Source organism: Panthera pardus, unplaced genomic scaffold (assembly GCF_024362965.1).
Source record: "Panthera pardus isolate Hobbes unplaced genomic scaffold, ASM2436296v1 HiC_scaffold_7, whole genome shotgun sequence".
Taxonomy (NCBI): domain Eukaryota; kingdom Metazoa; phylum Chordata; class Mammalia; order Carnivora; family Felidae; genus Panthera; species Panthera pardus.
The window spans coordinates 37,415,279-37,443,270 of NW_026527002.1; the positions used below are offsets into that span (position 1 = coordinate 37,415,279).

The following is a 27,992-nucleotide window of genomic DNA, read 5'->3' on the forward strand; positions in this document are numbered from 1 at the left end:
ATTAGTCAAAGACAGTAATTATCAGTAATTACTCAGTTTGGATAATCAATTTTGTTGAAACATGGCAGAATGATCAAATTTACCATATACACACATGCTGTTTTAACACTATGATGCATTTAATGCTATCTCTAAACATGTTCAATATTGAACTCCGAATACAGTATACTGCTTATACATGTTTTCCCTGCAATGAGTGCTGACAGGTGGCCTCAACCAGGGAGGGCAAGCATGGCAGAAAGTGCTATACAACTTTGGGTAATGAGCACACACACTGCCAAATACGCTTATCCAGTGGGCGCTCCACTGCACCTCTCTACTTGAAAGCAGTCTGTAATGGGTGGTATCCCCTCTTTGGCCTATTTTGTGTTCTAGCAAGCAATTTGGACAAAAATGGTCCCACACGGTGTACAAGTGATAGTATGGGACCTGTTACAAAGAAACAAGGGCAAGTGGTACTCTAGGTGCTGAGATGAAAGTGTTATGACAGCAGGAACATGCCCCCAAGGAAACAGTCATGGAAGCAGGGTAGAGATCAACCGGAAATTATATCAAAGTCTTTTGACATTATGAAGGCATTGTAAACATTACTGCAGCCTGGGACAAATGACTAACAATTTTCTGAAGGGCAGGTAGCATTTCATGACTTAGGGGCATCAGAAAAAAATAAAACGAAATGAAAGAGCAAATGCCAAGTTAGACATCACAGTCCTTTCTCCACAGGACGTCTGCTATAACAGTAACCATAACCGCCCCCACCTAGGGTCAATTAGCACCACTCCACCTTAGAAACATGTCCTCCCTTCCTCCTGACTTGCTCCCTCCCATGGCATATATCTCTATATCCATCAAATTATACGAAGAAAGAGAGAGAAGGAAGAAGAAAGATAAAACATTACCTTTTATTTTCTCAGGCACACAAGTGATCTAGGGTATCAATTATCAAGAGATTTTACTGATTCACCTTTAGAATGATCTATTTTAAATCTTTAGCTACCATAGAAAATAGTTTGCAGCAATTACTTTGCAATTCAGAAGTACCATGTTATAATTTAGTTGTGAAATAAATGAATAGTTTATGTTCAATATGCAAGGTTATTAGAACTCCTGAGTTTCAAATATCCTGTGGAACAGATTCCTCTCCCTTCTTTAAAGGCTTTTAAAATTAAAGAGATGACCATTAAAAAAATTATTTTCTAAATAGCTAATTATAACAGAAATTAGCAACATCTAATCTGAAAACCAGATAGTGTTATTTTGACCATCATTCTGATACCCTGAGTGGCCTCTGATTCCATCACCAAAGTCATCAACCTAGGTCAGTATCACTATTCCTGAGGTCCTCATATACTTTTCTTCTTCTCTGCAAATGCCACTTGCTTCTGAATAGCACAGATTTAGTTTACCATGCATCTAAGGATTTACCTGTATCACCCAGCACATACCTAGCTGCTTTCTCAAGCATTGTAAAGCTAGTCCCACAAATACATAAATAAGCCAGAGCACCTTCCCCCAAGAACAGTCCAAATCAGCATTGCACATTAACACACACAGAAACGCCGGGAAATGCTTGTAGCTATACCACTTAGCTCAGTTACAGCAAGAACAAGGAAGAGTTACTAGTGAACTTAGCCTCTCAAGGAGGGAAATGTTTCATAGTCATATATTTGACCCTATCAAAGCAAAATCATCTTAGCAAGGTTTGCAGTTGGTTACAAAGTACATAAAACAAGAGTATGGGGAACAAACCCACACAGTCACTCTTGAACACAAACTCAAAACACACATTCTAATGACAGAGATTGGGTTCTGGTATTTTCATAAACCAGAGTACAGATTTCAACGTATTTCACAAATCATATGATCAAACGAAAATGGACATGAAAGCACGTTTAATTATGTACCTGTTTTTAAAAAGAGGTGCTGTTTTAAAATAGTCCACATGACAAAATTTGGCAGAATACACAAAATCATTAACAATAAACCAGAAAGTATGGAAAACTAGGGGAAAGGTCCAAAGAACCAAAAATAGAGCGTATCTTTCATCAGATTTAGAAATTATGTATATTGTATGCTTTTTTTTTAATGTGCATAAAGCAACTCTATGCTGCAGTTTGAGAAATCAAAAAAATTTTATTTTACAAACACACACACTGTATGACTGGAGGCATTATTTGGGCAACATAAAAAGATCCGGGAGAAACTTGTTGCTGCCATAAACCGGGGATGCGGGGTTAAAGATGGAGTGAATAAGGCATGGCAATACTTCGTACAACTTTTAGAGAGCACATCTAAAACCCAGTAACCAAAAATCAGCTGACAAATGGCATGAATATAATGGATTATTGTTTACTTGGAGGCCAGAAATAATGAAGAAAAGGAAAACTGCAGCTTTAGATTAGTATTTTAGAAACAGTAAAACCATACTATTTTAAGTAAAAATGGATGATTTTATTATATAAAATTATGATGGGCAGAATACAGAAAATTTATTTCTCTTCTACCTTTACATATTTAAGTATGAAACAAAATGCAACAACTGGGAGAACTCATTACAAACTACCAAAAGGGATTCATTTGGTGAAATTATTCAAGTTACAAAATGCTAAGTAAATAAATGCACTTCAAAATACATGAAGTGTAACACAAGTATGAAAGTAGTGATCTTAAATGATTCCTTTAACAAAAACTAACCAACAAACAAGAAGCACAAGAAAAATATTGTCAAGTTAGAAAAGAATAAATCAAACATATTGTTCACTGGGATTATTAAACAAATTCTTTTAAAAAATAAAAACACCTAAACAAGTAATTAGGATTTAAAAAAAGAATAAGAATATTCCAGTATTATATATATTTTTTCTATCAATGAAAGAAAGACTAGAGGCCAATTAAGTACTATAGACCCAGGTGCCTCTAAGATCACTTGCACTGAGGTCTTCTTGGCATCAACATGTAAGTGAACTTCACCATTACCCAAAGGTGAGAAAATTTATGCGTTATAGAGGAAAGGAAAACAATTATGACTGCAATAGGGCAAAAAACTTATGCATTAAAATGATTAAATGCAATGCATTCTCTAGCATAAGACTAGAATAACCTGCTCCCAAAAGAACTCTTTTGCACTTTAGTAAATCAGGGCAAAGGTTTTACCCTGAGGAAAAGGCAAATGGGAGGTCTCTGATAAGGTAGACTCTTCATAGCCAAAAAAGACACCAACCAGAAAATGTGCATTCATGTCTATAATCTGGGTTGTAAAAACCTAATCATTAAGTTCACAATTAAACCATTTTAAAAACATAAGATGATAAATGAATACTACATATGTCATACGGATCATATGCCAAATTACTGTATGCTATACTCCTAAGTGCTATTAATAAATACACTCAATTCATGCTACAAGAGAAAGAATTGAGACTTAATTTCACATTTCAGAATTCCTGAGTCTTATCAGAGAAAAACAAGTACCAAAAAACAAACAAAATAAACCTACGTTATAGTAGGGCAAATAATACAAATTTGGGTATTAAGTCGATATTACATTTATAGTTTTAAAGCTGAAGACTATGGGGACAAATATATATGTAATTCGGTGGTATTATAAACATGATTTTAAAGCTTGGTTTTTTAAAAAGGCGATTTGATCAAACAAGGCCACCTGAGTGACATCTTTAATGATGGAAAGCCCATCATTTTAAAAGAGTAGATCTTTATCTCAAAGCCTAATGATGAATATAAAAAGAAAAAGAAATTTACTTTACTAAAACTTTTTAGTAAGACTGCAATGGGACAGCCCTTTGATGAAAGATCTAATGAGCGTAAAGCCAATGTAATGGAATTAGAACTTGAGTTCTAATTTGAGCCACCATCCATTAAATAATTTCCCTTTTGCCTTGCATATTACACAGTGAAAATAAAAAGGTATCTTAAGAGCACTTCAGTCCCACAATGTAGGATTTAAGCTTGTGTGAATAGGTGTAAATGGCCCTGCAATGATGCTTGCAAAAATACATTCAACCCAAAGTTAATGTCTATATTCTAACTAGTAAAGAAAAGGGAGGCAAAGTGGTCCCTCTTAAAACAACAAAACAAAACCAAACAAAACATTATCTTTTCTGGAAAGGACAAAGAACACCTAAATAATGTCATACATTTAAAATTACATACTTCTACTCATCATTGTAAGTAGGGAAGATGCAAACAACTACTCAGGGACTTTATAAATAAAGACACTAAGCAGAAAAATATTTGGGTTATTTCTTTGTTCGTAAGTACCCAGAAAGAAAACAATTAAAAAACACTAAAGTGCAGACCTATAGGCCATTGCGGGCATAATAAACGATAAAGAGGTGCAGCCCAAATTTGCATCTACGTTTACACTTACATATCCAGAAAATGATTCTTCCTTTAAAAAAATTGTGCAATTTAAAAACGAGTCAGTTTTGTTTGTGCCGTAATGCAATTAGAACTTGTCTCTGCCCACTAGTAAGGTGACCACTAGACCTTGGACAGCACACTAGCTCTCAACAATCATACATTTTGTTAGAGTCATACAATATTGATTCCACCTCCAGAAAATGTTAGGGTCCTCTTGTTGTAGAATGAAGAGCCACTGGTATTTGGTTGATTGCCTTGAACCAGAGAGGTTTTCAGTTCCATTTCACAAGCTACAATAGCTGCATTCAGTTCCACTTGAGCTCGGTGAACTACGTAAAACATGAGGCCTATACTTATAATAATCTGTGGACAAAAATAAAACATGACAGTTAATCATATTTTACACAGAAAAACATGGAGAAATAAATCCCATAAATATTTGGCTTAGAAATGTTTCAAACGGGATGCCTCTCCAATATGGTCAGGTAAGATTTTTAAATGGGTTACACAGAGTTTCCATTCATTCTTTCCTTGGCTGCTTCAACTGGGAAGAGAGGGCTGAAATCTAGAAGTAACCATCAGAGGATATCAGGCTAGCACGCATACATCCTTTTTAGTCCATATAAATGATGTTTGCTTGATACAAGTCAAACTCGTCTCCTGGTACCAAACAGCTTCCTTCAAGGAATAAAAACAATAAAATAAAAAAACAAAACAAAACAAAAAAGTCTAAAATAGAGGCAATAGCTGGCTAAACTTTATTAATGTAATTAATGTAATATCTCTTTGCAGGACTATAAATGTCCACAGGTATTCCCAAGCCCACTTAGAGAGAAGCACTACCATTTACAAATGAACTATCTGGTGCAGCCAAACTTTAAAATATTATGAACCGCTTTAAAAAAGTGAAATGTCAATAAACTTCAAAAGAAATTAACAAGAGATCATGAACATGAAACTGTCTGTACTTAAGGAAAAGCAAAAACAAAGGAAAACATGATGATCAAGAAAAAAATGCCAAAGGGCTATGAAAAAACGCATTGAAATCAAAATCCGGTGCTAGTCTTGACTTAACCGCTCGACGAGTGATGTGATTTCACATCACTAGGGAGGCTTCTCCCACTGTCCTATAGGAACCTGTGGTCCCTCTTTATATGTTAATGTGCTTTAACATTCTATATACAGTTCATCAGAATGTCTAGGCAGTACATATCTTCTAAACGGTATTTATTCCAAACTTCATTTGTAAGTCAGTGCTTTCGAATTTGGAGCAAATATTCTCAGGCAACGAGGTTAGGACAGGTAATTTTTAATGTCCCAGTAAGTTTCAAAGAAGTTCAAAGGCTACTCTAACCATAGTGACCCTAAAATATAACATGATATAAAATAAAAGCCTGTCCATAATTTTAACAGTTTTGTGGGAAAAATATTCTAAATAGAAGCATTGAGGGTAGTGAGGGAAGTGCCGAGGCAGAGCATAGTGAGGGTGGGTTAGCGAGGGGAACTTGGAACTTGTGCAAGGGGGGGGCACTAATAAATGGGTATCCAGTACTCAATAAAATTCTTATTTAAGCTTATTTATTTATTTTGAGAGAGAGAGAGAGAGAGAGAGAGAGCAAGAGCAGGGGAGGGGCAGAGAGAGGGAAGGAGACAGAGAGGGAGAGGGGGAGAGACAGAAACAGAGACAGAGACACAGAGAGAGAGAGAGAGAGAGAGAGAGAGAGACTTACAAGCAGGCTCTGCATTGTGAGCATGGAGCCCAACGCGTGCTTGAACTAACGAACCACAAGATCATGACCTGAGCCCAAGTCAGATGCTTAACCAACTGAGCCACCAAGGTGCCCCATAATTCTGAGCAAATTAGGTATTTTAAAGGTGGGCCTTCAAATGCTGTATTTGCTCTCCTAAAAAAACAAGATATACTAACTGATATGTAAGTTTGACACCTATCAGTGTTAATGGTGACACCATGGAAAGATGTGGAAAACTGACTTGGGGAGGGTGCGGGAGAGCTGCTGAGCTCTGCCTCAGACGTGCTGGATTTGAGGTGCCTGTTGGATATCCAAGGCAGTGCAGTGAATGGGTCCAGAGCTTAGAAAGAAGGCTGAGCTGAAGATGTGTATTTGGGAGTCTTTACGCAAATAAACCTAATAGCAGCCACCGTAATAACTGCATTTCCAGGAAGAAGAGTTTTCAGAGTAAGAACACAAAGCTTAGGCTAGAATCTTAAGGAATATCAATTGTGGGGTGCAAAGAAGAAGAGATGCTGACAAATGAACCAAGCACGTGGGGAAAAAAAAAAATCAAAACAGCTAAGGGAAGAAAGCGTTTTAAAAAGAATCTTAGGTTGCTGAGAGTTCAAGTCAGATGAAAACTGGAAAGTATATCTGATTTTGACAAAATTAATGATGACAGCCACAGAAAGTAGGCTTAGATCTAGTGAAAAACTCTTTCATGTTTCCAGTGAGGGTAAAATCTTTACATGGGATTTTCCCCAGATGCCCTTGTAGAACCAGGGCCTGGCAATATGTGCTGATTCTTTCCCCAACATACTACCTTATTAAAGAGTAAAAAAAAAAAAAAAAATGGAACAAAAACCTGTTTTATAAAGTTTCCTTATGAACACAAAAGAATCAAACACCAACAAAAGGACCAGCCTTCCACAGAAAGGCATCTCCTCCACCGTCAACTAGAGAGCAGGCTGAGAACATGAGCAGAATACCAGTTAGTAGATTTCTTAGATGGAAATTGAGGGGTTTCCCACTTGAAGTCTTCTGATTTTTCTGTTAATCAAGAAAGGTAATCTGTTGAGAATGAAGTGGAAAGTGGGGACAGGAGCCAAAATTACGAGGAGTGAAGATAGGTTTTGCCCTAGTCATTGAGGAAACGGGGGGTGGGAAGACAAAGGAAACAGTTAAGCTATGGGGAAATACTGAGAAACCAGAAGTTTTGCAATCATGAATTAAATATTACCAATGTGGTTGTATGACTTCCCCCAAAACAACAGGTGCAAAACATACCAAAACTTGGATTCATCCAGGGTTTTGGCCGGTGGGTACACCGAAAAATACAGGGCATGGACAAGAGTAACTGAATTGCAAGACCACAGCATCTTAAGTTGGATTTTTGTACAAGAAATAGTTGTTCCTTCCTCTGAACATCTATTTTGTATTGCTTTAATTTTACAGACGCTGTGGATTCTATTTAGGTGGCTATAAAGCTCAGAGGCAGACGAGTGACTTATTTCTAGCAAATATGAGAAACCTCACGAATACACTTACTCTACTAACTTTAACCTAAGCTTCATCCTTTGTTCCCATGTTAGTTTCCCTCTTCACGCGGACTTCTTTTCCCTCTTGTTTTATTCTGTGTTCTTTTGTCAGCTGAATGAAATCCTTGTTGTTTTTATAAACGTCTGGGCTAAAAAATATTTGCCTTTCCCCCCTGTCTTGTAGCCTAAGCTGAAATTTGTCAACTCAAAGGGGTAAGAAGTTGTTGGAAAAAAACAAGACCCTATATTTTTAGAAGCACTACTGACAAATGCATGAACTACTTTGTTCTATTATAACTCCACTAATTATAGTTGAGTGATTTACTAAGATACATAGAAACAAAGTATCAAATAATGAAAAACTTATGAAAACTACTGATAATGACCAATTCTAATTACTCAAACATAATGTAATGGGAAAAAAGGTATTTCGAATGGGTTACTCATTTTCAGAACACTAAAAAAAATATAAAATGTGCTTAAATATATGCTAAAAAAAAATCTATCATTCAGGGGCAGCTGGGTTGCCCACTTGGTTAGGCTCTGACTCTTAATTTCAGCTCAAGTCATGATCTCACGGTTTGTGAGTTTGAGCCCCACATTGGGCTCTGTGCTGACAGCGTGGAGCCTGCTTGAGATTCTCTCTCTCTCTCTCTCTCTCTCTCTCTCTCTCTCTCTCTCTCTCTGCCTTTCCCTTGTTTGCAGCCACTCTCTCTCTTTTTATCAAAATAAATAATAAACTTAAAAAAAAATCTATCATTCATGGGGTGCCTGGGTGGCTCAGTTGGTTAAGTGTCCAACTTCAACTCAGATTATGATCTCACGGCTCATTAGTTTGAGCCCCATGTTAGGCTCTGTGCTGAGAGCTGAGAGCCTGGATGGAGCCTGCTTCAGAATCTGTGTCTCCCTCTCTCTCTGCCCCTCTCTGACTCACACTCTGTGTGTCTCTCTCTCAAAGTGAAATAAACATTTAAAAAATTTTTTTAAAAATCTATCATCCAGGTTCTTTAAAATATATACACATACACACACACGCATGATATATATATATCATGCGTGTGTGTGTGTGTGTGTGTGTGTATATGTACATATGTATCACTTTGTACAAACAAGTAAAAACAAAATGGATTCCCGAATAGGAAAAATGTTATAAATTTTTTCTTAAAGTAAGCCATTCAATTGATAAGCTTTATTTATAGCTCAATGTAAATATTTCTGGACTTACTAAACTTCTACTACATAAGCACAAAGAAAATCAACTCTGGCTTTATTTATCATAGTATTTTTACTATAGTAACTTAAAAATTAAGAATAATGCTAAAAGCAAATTTGTAATATGATTAGCATATATTTAATAACTATAAATTAAACCTAGCAAGTGAAGAGACCAGGAAGATAAGCTGGCTATCTTAGTGTTATCTGCTCTGTAACCTATCGTCCTGGCTATGAGCATGGTTCCCACGGCCAACTACCTTGGTTCATGTCCTGGTCCAACCCCTTGCAGCTGAGACTTTAGACAAATCACTATCTACTGGTGTGCTGATAAACTAGCTCTTGGAGATCAGAGGTAGGAGTCTTGATTTGGAGCACCTGCCATTTTCCATAGTATAAATATTCCTGCCATTGCTGATGTCACGAAGAGTTGGGGAGAGATGTACGCAATTAGTTGGACATAAGAAAAGGACATACCTTCTAGTGTTTTGGTAGGGATTAAATGAGCTTAAATATATGGCATATAAAGCTCTCAAAAGTTATTATCATCGTCTTACTAAACCATCAAAACTTTTGGTGATTGTATATTTTCATAAATCTCAGGAAGCAAATATAGCACAACTAACGAAATGAATTTTGAACTCTTCCCGTTGCAACTTAAAGGCACTGAATAAATGTGCCTACATAACAGGATTTTTTTCTTTTATCAACCTTTTATATGGAATTGTATCACCCTAAACTATATTACAATTTGCATGGTAATAATAATCCATTATGCAAATCTTACTTGAATTTTTAATGGAATACTTCAGACACTTTTATAAAGCAATCCTTTCTAAAAAAAAAAAACCATTTTTTTCTACATCAAATTGTACTAGAAAAAAAATTACATTGCCAGTATATTTTTTAAAAAATACCAATTAGAGAGTTCAATAATTTGAAGATAAAGTCAGATAAAAACCCAACCCTACCAAATCCCACTAAAATTATCTTCAGAAACATAGTATTAACAACACTTCACAAAAACTCGAAATAGAGTGATGACTGAAAATCACTACAAAAAGAACCCTATTTTTGTCATTCCCTTTGTTTTAAGAGAATTTTTAAGAAGCATCAGTTCAGTTCTATACACTTCCATATATCCACAGTTAAAATGTAAATGTTGTAAAAATATGAAGTATGATTGAAAGAACAAGAAAAGAAATAAAAAGGAAAAATTCTCTTAAATCATTCTCAATGAAATCTGTTAGGTTTAAAATAAACAATGCCATACAAAAAGAAAAAAAAAAAAAAAGAGAGAGAGAGAGAGAGAACCCTTAGCCTTAAACTCACCTGTAAACAAAACACAAAATATCCACTAACACTCTGTTCTGCAATGACATCTTCCATTGTCCGCAGGGTGGTACCCAAGTAAGAATTCAGAAGCTGGGTAGGAAGCAGTCCAACCGAAGATGCCATCAGATAGTTGGGTAAGGAGAGATCAGTAATCTAGAAGAGCAGATTAAAGGGAATGATTCGTTATCAAGTAAAATTTCAATTTTACATAAAACTGTGTGTACAAGTCTTGCTAATGGTTTTTCCTTGGGAGTAGAAGGAGCTGAAATATTTTACAAAGCATTCTCATTTTTTAAAATGATTATAAAGGGTATACGTGTAGAATGTAGATTGAGAATGAAATAAGAGTTTAAAGAAAAATTTTAATATTCCATGATTCTACCACTAAAAGATAACATTTGCGACAATCTTTTTCTTTGATGTAAATAAAATGTGCACACACGCGGATCACTGTGTAAAAACAGATTTGTAAGTTTTCCTCATGTCATTAGAAATCTTCATAAGCGTGTTTCAACGGCAGTGTGGTTACTGGGCTCTGAAGCCAGATAACCCTATGATGGCATGCCGGTGCTGAGAATTCAATGAACTCTTTTGTCTCTGAGAATCAGCATTTTCAGCTGTGACCTGAAGGTAATAACATGGTTGTTGTCAGGATCAGAAATATTAGTACAGTCAGGAGCAAATGCCTAGCACGGGACTGACTCTCAAAAAGGTAGACATGATGATTACTACGCAATTACACTACCACTGTGTGGATATGGTACAATTTAAGCATTCTTCTGCTATGGAATATTTCAATTGCTTCCTTATTTGTTTCCTTGTGTATATGTGATTATGTATTTATATTTTTGCTATTATAAGTTAAAAAAAAAAAACTCCGATGCAAACCTTTGTATGTTAACCTGTGTGGGAGTGTCTAAAATATTCCAACAAAACTCGTCCTCTGGTATTCATGCCCTTATGTGGTATTTTCCCCTGGAATGTGAGTTGGACCTAGTACTTACTCCTGGCAAACAGACTATGGCAGAAGTGAGGAGATGTTTCTCTCAAGATTAGGTTACAAAAAGAATGGACCTTCAGCTGTCCCTCTAGCAGGTAAGTAGCTCCATGGAGAGCACCATGTGCAAGGAACTAGGGTCCTCAAGCCCACAGCTAGCAAAGACCTGAGGCCAGCCAACAGCCACATGAGTGAGCCTGGAAGCAGATTCTCCCCCAGCCAAGCCTTATGATAAATAGAGTCCTGGCCAACGCCTTGATTGCAAGGTTGTGAAAGAAACCTGAGTCAGAGGCACCCAGCTATGCTGCACAGGAATTCCCAAGCTACAGAAACTCTGAGATAATAGATGCTTATTTTTAAATCACCCCCCTTTTGGAGTGTTATACAGGAAGAAATGACTAATACAATATGTATCTCCACTATTTAGGATGCATCACTAGGAGTAGAATTACTGGATCTAACAATAAAACCTGTTTTCCAAAAAAGTTCACACTGATTTACATATCTATCAATAAATAATGCATAAGTATGTCTATTTCATCATACTCTTACCAACTTTAAGTATTAAACTTCAATCTTTCCTAGTTGATGGGGTAAAAATGATATTTTATGATTGTTTAATCTATACATTTTAATATATATTAATATTAGTTTTAAATATACATTTTTCTGTTTGCATTTTTTATGGCTTTCCTTGTTCATATTTGCCCAATTTTACTGGAATGTTAATTTTTTTCTTATTTATTCATAAGAGCTCTTCATATATATGGGCAACCTTTGTCCATTATATTTGGCAAACATTTTCCTCTAAAGTATTCCTTATCTTTTAATTTTATGTTTTGACATACAAATGTTTCATAATTTTTGTATAATCAAATATTACCTATCTTTTCCTCTGACTTTTCCTTTTTTTTTTTTTTTTAGCTCTAAAAGGTCTTTTTAGATTTATTTTTTTTTTACCTGCATTTCTCTTCTGATTCTATTTTCCTTTTTAACATTTACCACTTATTCCTTCTGGAATTTAATTAAAGGTGAAGATACAGCCTTATTCCTCCCCTTCTCCAGTAGCCAGTTTTCCTAGCATTACTTATTGACTAATTAATAACTTCTCCTATGATTTGTGATGTTTACTCTTTATAACAAATAAAATAATTATATGTAAAAGGGTCTACTGGGAGCTCTAACACTATCCACTGACATCTTAAATCTTATATTGAAACCAGATTGTTGTAAAGACTATCAGTTAATATCTGGATACAGAATTCCCTATCCTGCAAACCCCTTTATTAGTCTTCTTTTTAAAAATGCCATAACTATTCATACCTATTCATTTTTACAGATACATTTTAGGACCATTCTATCATTCAAAAAGAAAAAAATCAGCAAATTTTCTACTGGGATTAAGGTAAATTTCTAAATTAATCTGAATAGAACTGAAATCCCCAGAATATTCAATATTCTTATCCAGAAATGCGTCTATAATTATTCAAAACCTTTCACATCTCTTACTAAAGTTTGATGGTTTTATTCACATATTATACATTTCTTATTCATTTATCTCTAAGCATTTGTGTTGTGGTTGCTCCTGCTTTTAATTTTGAGAGTAACTTTTCTATAGCCCCATCTCGGTTTACTTGTATGTAAGAAAGTTTTTGGCCACTTTACTAAACTTCTATTTGCTAATGTGAAGATCTGATATGTTAAAAGAGTAACCTACAGCTAGTCTAACTACAATCTAATCTAATAATCCTGTAAGTCCTATTTTCAGTAAAGCTACATTCATCTCTATGCACAGATCATTAACTGGAGACGTGCCACTGCTGGTCTGGAAAGAATACTATAGTGACTGGTTAACAATTCAACTAAACAATCACTGACTCCATGTTGCCCAGGCCAAGATGTTCCGGTAGGTGCCTGCAAGACAGAAAGGAGGGTACAACTTCTACCTCAAAGGATTTACAAACTGACAAGGACACATCAACTATCCCAGGAAGGGGGGTTTGAGAAGGACTGTGTGGAGCATTAAAGAGTAAACAGGGATTAGTATGAGCTGCAGGAATAGGGGCCAAAGGGCAACCATGTAAAAAAAAAGCAGCATTCAAAATGGACTCTGAAACCTAAATATGCGTTTGGCAAGCAGAGATAGGTGGGATGAGGAAGCTAAGGCGTTCTAAGAAGAGAACGAACAAGGAAATGTGATACAGAAAGTACAGGATGTATCAGTGAAGTTGGCAGTGAGGTTTGGATTGTGTACAGAGCACACGCAAGGGAAGCCTGTACAGGACAAATACTTGGGTGATACTTGTTAGGGGCCCGGAGGGAAAAGAGAAATAAGTCTGTACCCAGTAGAAAAGTACTGGGGAATGTATAGTCAAGGAATGATGTGAATGGGGTGAAGAAAGGTTCCTCTGTCAGTTTGGAGTACTTATAGGAACAGAGACCTTTCTTATAATAAACATGTCAAATATATAAAATGAGTAAATATGACAAAAAAATGAATCACAAAAACTATGATACTGCAGTTAATAAGATGACATTGCATGTTTTGGAAGCTATCTTACTTTTTTAAAGTTTATTTATTTATTTTGAGAGAGAGAGAGAAAGGCAGAGAGAGAATCCCAAGCAGGCTCTGCACTGTCAGCGCAGTCTGATGTGGGTCTTGAACTCACAGAACCATGAGATCATGACCTGAGCTGAAACTAAGAGTCAGATGCTTACCCAACTGAGCCACCCAGGTGCCCCGAAATTTGTCTTTAAAATAAATATTTCAATTCCCAAAATGTCAGAATGCAAAGCTTTAGTCCATAGTCTTTAAATGAAGACTTAATGAAGTAATGAAGTTTCTCTAAAATGCAAAACTGACATTCAGATAGGACATCAGTAATATCCAAATGGTGATATTAAGAACAGATCTCATAAATGTGAAACAACTCTGCAACTCAACTCTTTACTCCTTTGTCCAAAGCAGAAATCAAAGTTCATCAAACCCTTTTTTGACAAAACCTCATCCTAGGGAAAAAACAAGTGTTATTGTTCAAATACATGCCCTTTCTGAAAAGATGTATATCCAAAGAAAGCAAAAAATTTCAGCTAATCATTGTAAACAATGTTGCTGGAGTGTCAAATAATTTAACCAGAACAGCAACACAATCACATACACACACACAGTTTTTTTAACTATTACTAACTCATTAAGTTAAACAGGTTCCAGATTATTGTACTACAGCATTTCCTACATGCTAAGATGTTACTCAGAATCTGCATCTAGCTCCATTCTTTGAAAATCATAATAAAGTGAGAATACTTGTTCCCAAAGAGACCTATCCAAACTTCTCTCAGTAAGTTCTTATCCACCAACTTCTTAAAAATCTGTCTGCTTGTCCTACTTGCCAGAAAGACATTAAATGTGAGCCCAGAATATTTCCATTGGAATTCCTATCTATAATATCCTGGGATCTTGGCTCAAGATTGTTTTCCTACTCCAAAGAACTCCTAGAAATCTCAACCTAGGATGCCATTGTTGTCCTATTAGTCGGTTTCTATGATCATAAATACTCCAGTAAGAGTTTTAGGGATGGTGAATGTTACTTGACTGCCATCCTCCCATGCTTTTAATACTCTAGAAGCACCATAAAACTATATGCATTCCTGCGGGGCTTGAACTCAGGAACCCCAAGCTCATGACCTGAGCCGAGGTCAAGGTCAGACACTTAACCAACTGAACCACCCAGGTGATCCTATGCATTCTTATTCCCAAAGGTACTGGGCTTTTTGGGGCACCCGGGTGGCTCAGTCGATTAAGCATCCAACTTCGGCTCACAACATGATCTCACAGTCTTGAGTTCAAGCCCCACGTCGGGCTCTGTGCTGACAGCTCAGAGGCTGGAGCCTGCTTCGGATTCTGTGTCTCCCTCTCTCTGACCCTCCCCCGTTCATGCTCTGTCTCTCTCTGTCTCAAAAATAAATAAACATTAAAAAAAAAATTTTTTTTAAGGTACTGGGCTTTTACTTGGGGATGTAATTCACTTCTCTGGGCCAGTGGGGGTTAATGTAGAACATTCCCTTGTACCAAATAGATCCTGAAAACAAACAGCCCACCTGAGAAGGAAAAAACAAAACAACAACAACCAAAAAAAAAAACAGAAAAAGAAAAAAAATGCTTAACTCTGAAGAGCAAGAGCCGACTTACGTTTGGGGCTGACAGTAAGAGAACCTCTATTTTCAGATGCATCACTCGACTGCTTGTGGAACCCTGGGACTGCTGTCCTCTTAGGCACCATACTAAGTACCCTCGCCAGGCAGCCCTGCCTCAAGCCCCTCCACTTTTTCAGTTTATAGCTATTTATACAACGGTTTTACCGGCTTTAATTTAATCCACTAAGAAACTTTATCTAATTTTTACCTAGAATATCTTGACATAGATCTAATTAAGAATATAAACGTGATCTACTGTATTCAGAGGAACTCAAATTTTATCCACAGTTCTATGAATCTAATATTAGTTTTAGTGAATTATGCTTTCCTGAATTTTCTTGGTTTATACAACATGGATGCTGTTTTATTGACAAGGTTGCATTAAGGTAAATTATAATTAAACACATATTTAATAATATTATACAGAAAAAAATCATGAATCCCCAAAATATTTATTTTTATTTATTTTTTTATATAACTTATTGTCAAATTGGTTTCCATACAACACCCAGTGCTCATCCCAACAGGTGCCCTCCTCAATGCCCATCACCCACTTTCCCCTCTCCCCACCCCCATCTACCCTTAGTTTGTTCTCAGTATTTAAGAGTCTCTTATGGTTTGCCTCCTTCCCTCTCTGTAACTTTTTTTTTCCCCCTTCCACTCCCCCATGGTCTTCTGTTAAAGTTTCTCAAGATCCATATATGAGTGAAAACATATGGTATCTGTCTTTCTCTGCCTCACTTACTCCACTTAGCATAATACTCTCCAGTTTCATCCACGTTGCTACAAATGGCCATATTTCATTCTTTCTCATTGCCAAGTAGTATTCCATTGTGTTTATAAACTATAATTTCTTTATCCATTCATCATTTGATGGACATTTAGGCTCTTTCCATAATTTGGCTATTGTTGAGAGTGCTGCTATAAACATTGGGGTACAAGTGCCCCTATGCATCAGCACTCCTGTATCCCTTGGGTAAATTCCCAGCAGTGCTACTGCTGGGTCATAGGGTAGATCTATTTTTAATTTTTTGAGGACCCTCCACACTGTTTTCCAGAGCAGCTGCACTAGTTTGCATTCCCATCAAGAGTGTAAGAGGGTTCCCGTTTCTCCACATCCTCGCCAGCATCTATAGTCCCCTGATTTCTTCATTTTGGCCACTCTGACCAGCGTGAGGTGGTATCTCCGTGTGGTTTTGATTTGTATTTCCCTGATGAAGAGTGACATTGAGCATCTTTTCATATGCCTGTTGGCCATCTGGCCCAAAATAATTTTTAAGAAAGGAATGATCAAAGGAAACGAAAGTGAGTACAGTTTAATCTTTTCATCTAATTACTATTTATTGATGAACTGTGTGTTTTATCATATATATATCCTCAAAATACTTTATCAGTATTTCAGAAATAGTTTGAAATGGCAACTATTTGACCCTTGACCCTTGAACAAGGGTGTGAACTGTGCAGGGTATACCTGTACATGGACTTTTTCCAGTAAATACAATACAATGCTGTAAATGCATTTCTCTTTCTTATGATTTTCTTAATAATATTTTCTTTTCTCTACCTTACTTTATTGTAAGAACATAGTAGATAAAACATTATTTGTATATAATAACATACAAAATATTTGTGAATTGGCTCCTTATGCTTCTGGTCAACAGTAGGCTATTAATAGTTATGTTTTCTGGGGAGTCAAAAGTTATTTATAGATTTTTGAGCGGAGGGCGGGGTTCAGTGCATTGTTTGAGAGTCAACTGTAGTATTCACTTCCAGAAATATAAAAACTTCAAAACCAGTTTAAGAAAAAATATTAACTGCCCCTTCTCCCTTCCTTTTCCCTCCCTCCCAAAATACCTCTCCCTGTGTCCCCTAGCTAGACACATCACAAGTCAGTCACACAGTTCATTCCTCCCTCATTCCCAAATCCATTCATTTGCCCTGTCTTGTCAATTCCACTTTCTAAATACCTACGAAATCTACCTACTGTCTGTTCTATTCCTATTCAATCTCTCCTCCCTAGTCTCCATACCCAGACTTAACCTGCACTCACCACCTATGCTAATTCCTGCTGAAATCTTTTAAAAATGCAAATGCAGGGGTGCCTGGGTGGCTCAGTCTGTTGAGTACCCAACTCTCAATTTTGGCTCAGGTCATAATCCCAGGGTCATGGGAGCAAGCCTTGCATCAGACTCTGCGTTGAGGTGAAGCCTGCCTGAGTTTCTCTCTCTCTCCCTCTACCCCTCTCTCCAGCTGCTCTTTCTCTAAAATAAAAAAATAATTTTTTTAAAAACTTTAAAAATGCAAATCTAATCCTGCTTTAACTCTGACTGCCATCAGAATAAGGTTCACATTTTTCAACAGGCAAAGTGCTTCACGCCCTAGCCTCTGATTATCTCATGCTTCAAATCACATTATGTTCCAGGCACATCAAAATTCTCTTGTTCTTAGAACACTTCTTGCTCTTTTTTCCTTTTGGGCCATTGTACATTGTTCCTTCTGGAGAGGAAATTCACACCTCCTCCCACTCCTCTACTTGGGCAAAAGTCCTACACTGTCTTTCACTATTCAGTCATCAGTGTCTCTAGCAAACCTTCCCTAAGCTTCCAGGTCTGCATTAGGAACAGCATTCAAATTCTCTGACAGGACACTAGGCACTGTCACTCCCCAGTCCCCTTCACACTAGTGAGTAACCGAAGACTTCACCATCTGTTTGCCCTTCACCCCTTCCCCAGACTATAAATTTTGTAAAGAAAGGGACCTATCTGTTTTATTCTTCACTGTGTCTCTAGTCTTTAGCAAGATGCCCATTATATATTATTAGGTGCTAAATATATGTTCATTGGATGCTGACTATATCAACATCAGAACTGTTTTATAAATGTGGAGACTTACAATAATTGTCAGTTTTTAAACAGGTTAGGATGCAAGTCTACTTGTAATCATCTGTTCTGAAATTGAGAATACCTTCCTCTGTCCCCCAAAAGGAAATCATGTTATAAATGGAAATTATCAGCAAAATGTATGCCATAGTATACCCAGAATGCGATTTCTCCACTAGACTGTAAGCACCTTAAGGGATTTGGGATGAACTTTACGTTATGTACTGCAATAACTCTAGCATCTAGAACAGCCGTGGGCACAGATTAGACACTTACTAGTTACTTATTAAGTGAACACTGAATAAATACTAAAAGCATTTCCAGTAATCTCTGAGGTCAAACTAATGTCAAGGCTGAGACCTTCTGGTTAAGTGGCAACTGTGAAAGTACTGAGAAAGTCTTGCTACCAGAAAGAAAAAAACAAGGCAGGGGCTCGGAGAGACCCTACTCTAACAGCTGAAGAGGCTTTCAATGTACAGGCTTCTACTGACAAAAATGGTTAGGTCAGTAGGTCTATTTACAATGCAGAGGCCATCTTCACATACACAGACTTTTTCATTAGTTTGATGTCCCTAAATGAGGAATTGTTTTTAATGGTTCCTAAATATTTTAAGAGTCACGGATCCATTTGAGAATCTGATTAATACATACACACACACACACACACACACACACACACACACACACACACACTAAACCCTTTCCCCAGAAAAGAAATACACTCATACATTACTGCATATAATTTCTGCAACATAGTCAAAAAGATCTTATTATAGAGTTGAAAAACTATATAGGCTAATTATTTTTACTCACCCAACAAAAATTTATCAAATGCCTTCTATACATAAGACCCAGCTCTCAGCAGGGATACAAATACAAAGATAGAAAACCATAGTTGACTGTGTGGTCACTGTCTGTCATTCTGTGCCAAATTTAATAACCACAATGCTCATTACATCCAGTAAGAGGCCACAAAAATCATTTACAACATTTACTCACAATGTTATATAAGGAAAGCACATGCAGCCATCAAGGCAAAGACTAGAAAAATAAACACTAAAATGTTAATGACTGTTTTCTTCTTTGTACTTACTATACTTTGCAAATTTTACAACGAACACTGCTAAAGAAATATTGTTGAAGTAAGTTTTAATAAGACTTGTCTGCTTTTAAAGAATTTTTTTTTTTTTTTTACCTAGGAAGGGGTAATAAGACATTCAGTATGTGTTAAAAGATGCAGTAGGCTAGAGATACTGATTTGTGAATTGTAAGCCCAAAGATGAAGCATAAAAACCACAGAAACTGATGAGATAACTGAAGAAAAGCACAAAGAGGGGCAAACAGTTTCAAGGAAGTAATGGCCAGTTGTACTCCATGTACTGTGGGGCCTAAGGGTGTGAGTTGAGGTGGCATCACATTTGTCAACTTGGCCATATGTGACCCTTCAGAGACAGACCCCAAGCTCCTTCAAAATACAGCCTGATCTCCATCTTTCTATTCCCTCCAAACTATACCACTGGCAGTGAATCAGTGTATTTTAACAGGGAGAAGAAAGGATCATTAGATACACTGGTACAGTGACAAGTATCACAACCCATCAACTATACTTGAATCTGTGGCTATATCCATGATACAGACAAAGAATTTAAGACGAGAAAACATTTTTTTTAACATTTATTCATTTTTGAGAGTGAGAGAGACAGAGCACGAGCGGGGGAGGGGCAGAGAGAGAGAGACACAGAATCCGAAGCAGGCTGCAGGCTCTGAGCTGCCAGCACAGGGCCCGACGCGGGGCTCGAACTCACGAACTGCGAGATCATGACCTGAGCTGGAGTCAGACGCTTAACCGACTGAGCCACCCAGGCACCCCAGCTAACGCATACTTCTTTAAAATGGTTCCAATGAGAAGTGAGCCAGGGTGAGGGGTCAGGCCGTGCACTTTTAAATTTACTAAGTTATTCATTTCTATTTTGTTTGCATTTTACTCACAGTGCACATATATTTATTGCTTTTGTTTTCAAAAACATAATTTGTCAGGGGCACCTGGTGGCTCAGTCCGGTAAGCAGCCAACTTTGGCTCAGATTGTGATCTCACGGTTCATGAGTCTGAGCCCCAGATCTGACTCTGAGCTGGCAGTGAAGCCGGCTTGGGATTCTCCCTCCCTCTCTCTCTCTCTCTCAAAATAAATAAACCAAAAAAACCCCAAAAAAACAAAAAAAAAACCCACACTATTAAAAAATACATTTAATTTTGTTAAATACAAAGGTAAATAAGACACATAGCAGAGCATAAGGGCCTCTTCCTACAGTTGCAGGGCTCAGCTTAATGGTTGCTTTATTACAGTGACTGATGAAGCTCTAATACAAACTTTTTCTATAAAATGCCAGGCAAGAAATATTTTAGGCTTTGTAGGCCATAGGGTCTCTACTGCAACTGGGCCATTTTAGCTTAAAAGTGAGCCACAACTAATATAAATATGAATGACCATGGCTGTAGTCCAATAACACTATTTAGACACTGAAATTTGAACTTCACGTAACTCTGACATGCACAAAATAGTCTTTTGACATTTCTTCCGATCATTTAAAAATGAAAAAACCTGGGGTGCCTGGGTGGTTTAGTTAGTTAAGCGTCTATTTTCAGTTTAGGTCATGATCTCATGGTTCCTGAGTTCAAACCCTGTGTCAGGCTCCACACTAACAGGGCAGAGCCTGCTTGGGATTCTTTCTCTCCCTCAATCTCTCTGCCCCTCCTGACCCCACCCCAACCCCCCTCCCCTGCGTGCAAGTTCTCTCTCTCTGTCTCTCTCTCTAAATAAATAAACTTTAAGAAGATGAAAAAAACATTTTTGGTTTGTATACCATATAATATCAGACAGTGGACCTAGTCAGGGACCAGTTTGCTGACCCCTGTTGTAGAGTCCTGGGATGATGTCTAATTCAACTATGTAGGACTGTGCCCAGAGCCTGACACGTGGGAAGTCCTCCATAATATTTATGTGATGCGCTATAGGGCAAGTGCTCTGAAACTAGAACCAAGAAATCTCTGAGAAATTCAGCTCTTCTTGGAACAACAATGGAATACTGGGTAAGTTCATGACTACCATTTACGAACTGTATGCTCTTGGGTTACTTTGCCACTTTGTATCTCAGTTGCCTTAGTGGTAAGATGAGGTTTAGGGTTGATATGAGCATCAAACAAGTCACTATGTGCCTGTGAGAACAGTGCCTGGCAGTTAGTAAGTGCAATACAAATATTTCTGTTAAATTACAAAAGAAAAAAAACTCTGAGTTTCAATGCCCTCCTTTTGGAATGCAGAGGATAGCGAGAAGGAAATGGTAAATAATGAGCAAAGTATATATTTAGTCACATCACGTAACAAGTATTATTAAACACACTTTACAACAGAAAGTATGGCTCAAAAGAGTAACTATAAGTATCTCAAGACGTCACACTGAATGTCAGGACCAAGTCTGATTTCAAGGGTGTGATATCTGTCCTCTATATCACTCCACCTTTTAGGCAAGGATAGCCCCTCAAAGGACTGCTGTAATGATTAAGGAGGATCATGTATGTTAATTTGTTCTGCAAACTGCAAAGTGGTATATAACATATGAATAAGAGAATCTTTCACGCTTTGCTTCATGTTTTTATTTTAGGTTTCAAAAATTAAATGATGATGGAAACAAAATTTCCCATGGGGAACTATGTAAGAAAAGGAACCTACCACACCTTTGACTTTTTAAGTTTTTCTATGACCAAAGTAAAAAAAGAGAATGACTTTTAGGATCTCCCTTCTGGCAGCTGCAAGTATCATTATGAATTCTGTTACTCATAACAACCAATTATCACATAATATTTTGGGGATTAAAATTGACATTTCACAGAAGGTAACTGCAAACTGTAGAAAAGTCCAGATGTCTCCAAGGGGGCATCTTAGAACAGAACTTACAAGACCATTCTAATGCTCATTAAATATAGGATGGGATGTTCTTCTTGTGAATGTTTTCAGTTTTCAACTTTACAGACAAGTGTCTCCTAGACGGCTTTACTCTTTTAGGATTCCAGCTCCTTCTACATCTCCACCAACTGTCCTTCTCTATTAAGAACTAGTGTGTTTTCCAGCAACTGATAAAAAGGAAAACTTGGAAGTTGCAAAGCTACAGGCAAGACTTGCTGTTTGAATCTGAAATATCATGTGTACCTCTTAGAATGCTTGGGATTCAAGAAGTTAACACATCAAAAGGCACTTAGTAACCAAGGAATGGCAGGAGACAGGCTGCAGAGGTATGTATGCTGTGAGGGTTTGGAATTTATCCTGAGGGGAAAAGAAAACCCACTTGAGAGTTTCCTGCAGGGGAGTAACAAAATCAGATTTTTCTGGAGAGAGAAGAAACTGGAAATCCTTAGCCCAAAGGCAAGGGAACCAGGTAGGAGGCTTAGACGCCTGAACCAGACTGATGGCAGTGGGCCAAACCGAAGTGTTCAGGAGGCAGAATCCACAGGGTTTAGCCAAGATTAGTTGTGGGGGAGAGAGGAGGTAATCAAGTGACAGAGTCATGAAGACTGCTACCCAAACACCCCAGTTTTATCTCCTTCCTGGCACACGCATCGCTCTTTTGAAATCAGCGCTGGCCACGTAACTTGTTCAGGCAGTGAAAAGTGGGATTATATCCAGATGAAAGCTTTAAAACCCAGTAGGCAATCCACTGTGTCCCAGTAACCAAGTGAAAGAGGGTGGCTCTGTCAGCCTGGATCCCAGGGTAAAAGTGACATAAAGCAAAGATTCCCTGCCCCTTCCCCAAACCGAGCTGAATCTGGATCTGTCAACAGGTAAGCAAACCTTTAATTCTGAACCTACTGAGATGGAGGGGTTTTCACTACCGCACAATGTAGCCTGTCCCGACAGAAGCTGTAAGAAATGCTCATCCTAGGGGTGCCTGAGTGGCTCAGTCAGTTAAGCGGCTATTTCTTGATGTTGGCTCAGGTCAAGATCTCATGGTTCGGCTCCAGAGTTCAAGTCTTGCATGGGGCTCTGCACAGACAGCATGGAGCTTGCTTGGGATTCTCTATTACTCCCCCACACTTGTGCTCTCGAAAGAAAGAAAGAAAGAAAGAAAGAAAGAAAGAAAGAAAGAAAGAAAGAAAGAAAGAAAGAAATGCTCACCCTAGAGGTGTGTCCATAAAGAACAGTAGTTAGAAGCACACATAAACTATAAGTCTATAGATCTCTCTTAATAGGCAGTAATAACTACAGATACAACATTAAAAATGGGGAGGGAGGAGCTTTAACTATTTCCCAGCAAAAACAATAGCTACATTTTTGTATGTACTTGGGATATGTACTTGGGAAATTATATTTCTTATGATCTAAGAATTGATACTATAGAGTGTTATGTACTTTTTTCCTATTTCAACAGTTTCAAAAGTGGGGGGTCAGCTTGCATATCCCTTTTTAGCACAGACGGGAAGAGCAAAGAAATATGGTTAATAACAGACACAAAGCAAGGGAAAACCCCTTTTGTTCTATATGTTAACCATTACAATCAACTTCTGCCTTTAAAATGTAAATACCACTTACCTCCACCACTAATAATAATAATTGCTAACAAAGACTGAGAATTGACTATGTGTCAGGCAAAGACCACCTTCACTGCACTAGCTTATTTAACCTTCAGAACTCATCATGGGCTAATCAAGGACTATTTGCAAAGCCTATGCCTCTCATGATCACTATATCTCACTTAAAGTAAGCTCAGATAAATTTCTTTAATCATGGACATTAAGAAAATGAGTTTTAAGTGGAATAGAGGAGAAAGAGGGGGGAGGAAGATCTTTAAAAAGACAGGAAGGGAAAAAGAAAAGAGAAATATGCCTGGGAAGCAGGCAGCTGTGGGCAGTCAGAGGTTTATGGGGATACAGAGGGTGGAAGTAGAATGTTATACAAAGCAGAAGAGAAAGTCAAACTATAGCAAAAATCAGTCTAACCTAAGCTTTCTTTTCATCCACATACCCTGGGTGAATTCAGTAAGCTTTTTGGTTGAAAGAACTACTAAAGCAGATAGTTAAGAATAACAGAAATGACCAAAGAGAAAGTAACAGACTATATCCACTGGCTCTACAACCCACCCTGCTTAGGGCTAGAAGTAAGAATTTTACAGTATAACGCACCTTATCAGCCCATCTTGGTTCCCAACCTCAGCTCCCCACCTGGTAGGTGAGTGACCCTGAACAAGTCACTGGAGGGCTGAGCCTCTGTCTCTTCCCCAGTAAAACTGTGCCAATAATATCTATTTCAAGAGAACATTTTTCTTTTTTTCCTTCTTTTCTCTTGAACCCACAGCACCAACTTGAGACTTGCCCCTTGTCAAGTGTGGTTTCAACTACATAATTACGTTCAATTATTTCCAAGCACAAACTATAACTTTTTATTCACAGATTTAAAAAGACATTATAAAAAAAAAAACTGTCCTACCTTTAATTAATAAATATATAATGAATCCTCATTATATAACCAGGACTACACTACGTACTTAATATGCGATGCAGAAATAGAGCCATGGGTTGAGACCCTATCATCAAACCATAGTGCAGAGTTTTACTTTACCATTTATTTAGTACTTAGGTGCCCTCGGGTAATCAAATCGTAATGGTGACAAAAACCAACATGTGTTTGTTAAGCCAGGCTCTACTGCATGTTTACCTTATGTAACGGTCTCAATAATCCTATGAAGTAGGTACCACTACTTCCCCCATTTTTCAAATAAGGAACTGACCACAGAGTGGATAAGCAACTTGACCAAGGTCACCAGACTGTATGCAGACGACAGGCCTCTAGAGCACCAGTCCTGTGCTCCAAACTATTAAACAAGAGTCTACACTATACGCATAAGCACATTCTCCAGGGCTGTTTTAAAGATTACAAATAATATTTGTGAAGAGCTTAGGATAGTAAGCACATAGTAGGTGAACAAGAAAACACACAAGGATGCAAGCCATACTGGAGAACAAAGCAAACGTTAGAAGGAAAGTATTCGGGTTCCTTAGTCCCAACCCTCTTCCAAAGTCTTAGGACACTTGATCTATTATTATCCAACATAAGGTCAAAGTTCCATGTTTATACTTCATACTACAGATTGTTGTAAAAGGGAAAAATTTAAGTCAAAAAACATATCAAACCACCATAAACGCCAAACTTTCTCTTCACAGAAAACCCCTTAGCTATCTCCATGCCTCCATGAGCTTCATTCTACAACCATTGCTGATGTTGGTCAGAATGAACATGAGATTTGCAAAAGATGTTTAAAAAAAGAAAAGAAAAAAAAATTCTTAATTTCATCACAAAAATGGGGTAGGTTGGTTAGAATTATTCTTTTTTTTTTCTTTAGATAAACTGCGAGTTTATTCATGTTGCTTAACCTGATGGTTACAGCTTGTTAAAGTTATATATTGCTTTAAGAGCGATTGGTGGTGATAAAAAATTATTCACAAAAATGAATCAGAAGTCATTTGGGCTTTAAAAGGATACCACACTCCTAAAAATACCAATTTTTATCTTTTAGGAATGGGTGGTTGGAATTATTCTTAATACAAAGCAAAATGAGAAAGTTTCGAGAGAATTTGTTTTTGAAGCAATACAATGTATCAGAATCACTAACAGAATATAAAATACATCTATCCCTATGGTTTTGAATGCTGTATCTCTTAACTTCCATACAGTTTTATTTAAGTCAAGCTGAAGGGCTGAGTTCCTAGAAATCTCTGTATGAACTCTTTGTAGTTTTGAATCATTGAATTTGGGGAACTCAGTAATCTAGTTCAACCCCTTCACTTTAGAAAAGAGGAAAGCAAGGGAAGAGAGAGTTAATCATTCGTTCCAAAGTCATGAAGTTTGTAAAGACTGGCTTCCTTTCTTCCAGTCGGATGATCTCCTCCCTAGGAGTATTCCTATTCCTCAGTTGCACTGAGCTAGAGAAAGCTAAATTGGATAAGCAGAACATACGAGTATCGGACAAAAAAACAAAACAAAAAGGTAGGTGTGTATAAAGAAAAATATATGCTCACTAGGTAAAAGGTCATACGTCCTATTTTGTTTTATCCTCTACCTAGTGATTTCAAAATGAAGTTCCTCCAAAGAAAAATGAACTGGAGGATTTCTCCCTTTGCATTGTACCAAAGCAAACTATACTTTATGGAGAAAAGGCCTACTACAAATTTTAGGAAACTCTGTAATATGGAGTCTGAAGCTACGCCCTCCACTGTTTACCCAAACACTTCCTTTAGCCCCCGTGTCCTTAAAAACTTGAGTCAAAACCCGGGATGCATTTATGCAGGCAAGAGGGAAAGCTAGGAATGTGAAGCCGTCACTCCCTGACTGTTGCCAAAGCTGCTACAGAAATACGATGGCAAATGTATACCATGGACATTTTCATTCATTTCTCCTTAAAGTTAAAAGGACTCTTCGTTTTTAATCAAACTTATACGCCAAAAAGGAGTAGTTCTTTCTCTACCAGATGTCCCTTTGAGGCCCCGACTTAAAATCGGTTTTATTTGCGTAAGATTCCTCAGCGCGCGACGCAAAGTGATCGGAACTCCTGTTTGTCAATGTCACTTCTCTGTTGGCATTTGTCTGATGGAGCGCCCTCCCAGGGCCGTCACAAGACCGCTGGAAAACAGCCCTGGAAACGGATGGGGGCAGCGGGATACCACTTACCGAGAACACTGCATTCTGAAGCCCAAAAGGTATGGGGGTCAGTCTGGCCAGCGCCACTACTTTCAGGCCGCTTCCTCCCTCCACCACGCGAATAACGGCGCTCAGCTTCTCGCTGCTCTGGATCCTGGCGGCCACCCAGGAGGTGAGGAGCCGCTTGCAGACCACATGGGCGATGAAGGTGCCGATGAGGACGCCCACCACCATAAGTCCCATGCCCAGCACGAAGCCGTACAGGTAGCCCGCGGCCACGTTGAGCACGATGTAGCCCCAGCCGCAGGGGAACGACACCACGATGAAGCCCACGACGAAGAGCAAGACCCCCAGCAGCGAGTCGAGGCTTTCCACCCAGAGCAGGAGGTGCTGCAGGTAGCGGCGGACCAGGGCCAGGGAAGCGAAGCACAGCGCGGCCAGCACGCACACCAGCACGAGGCTCCGGCACCAACAGGTGCTGCCGAGGCAGCAGCAGCGCCAGTTTCTCACCTCCGCCACGCCGACCACCACGCCGCCGCCGCTGCCGCTCCCGGGGCCGCCCGCCAAGGCCCCGCCCGGCGCCGGCAGCTCCGAGGCCGCAGGCGGACCGTGGCGCTCCAGATAGGCGCCGAGCAGGGCGCCGGAGGCAGCCGCCGCCGCCGCTGCCGCGCTCGCCCCGCCCCCGCGAGGGAGGCGATCCGCCGCGTCGTCCCCGCCCGCCGCCCGCGGCGTGGCCCAGCGGGCTGGCAGCTCGGCGCGGCCCAGGAGGGCGGCGTGCTGCAGGAGCCGGGGGAGTGCCTGGAGCAGGCTCCCGCCGGGGCTCCACATGCCTCGGCCGGCGCGGGCCCTCAGCCGGCCAGCCCCCCCGCCGCGGCGCCTGTCAGGCGGCGGCCCTTCATGGCGCCCCTCACGCCCTGCCTCGACTCCCTGCGTCCGCTCAGGGGGCAGGAGACGGCCCGGGGTGAGGGTAAGGACTCAGCGGCGGAGGGACGGGTCCGGCGGAGAGTGTGAAAACTCTGGACCCAGCACCGGCCGGGCCC

General features: G+C 38.8%; 1 protein-coding gene across 2 annotated transcripts; it reads right to left on the minus strand.

The window, feature by feature from the left end:
- Positions 1-884: 884 nt before the first annotated feature.
- Positions 885-27,990, minus strand: TMEM64 (transmembrane protein 64). Of its 2 annotated transcripts, XM_019453423.2 has the most exons (3): positions 26,983-27,987; positions 10,196-10,351; positions 885-4,743 (listed from the first exon to the last, which is right to left on the minus strand). In XM_019453423.2, the coding sequence occupies exons 1-3, from the start codon at positions 27,778-27,780 to the stop codon at positions 4,552-4,554; spliced, it is 1,146 nt and encodes a 381-aa protein (XP_019308968.1). In that variant the 5' UTR covers positions 27,781-27,987; the 3' UTR covers positions 885-4,551. The 2 variants fall into 2 exon arrangements, with proteins under 2 accessions (XP_019308968.1, XP_019308969.1); XM_019453424.2 differs by lacking the exon at positions 10,196-10,351 and having other exon boundaries at positions 26,983-27,990.
- Between the last annotated feature and the right edge of the window lie 2 nt (positions 27,991-27,992).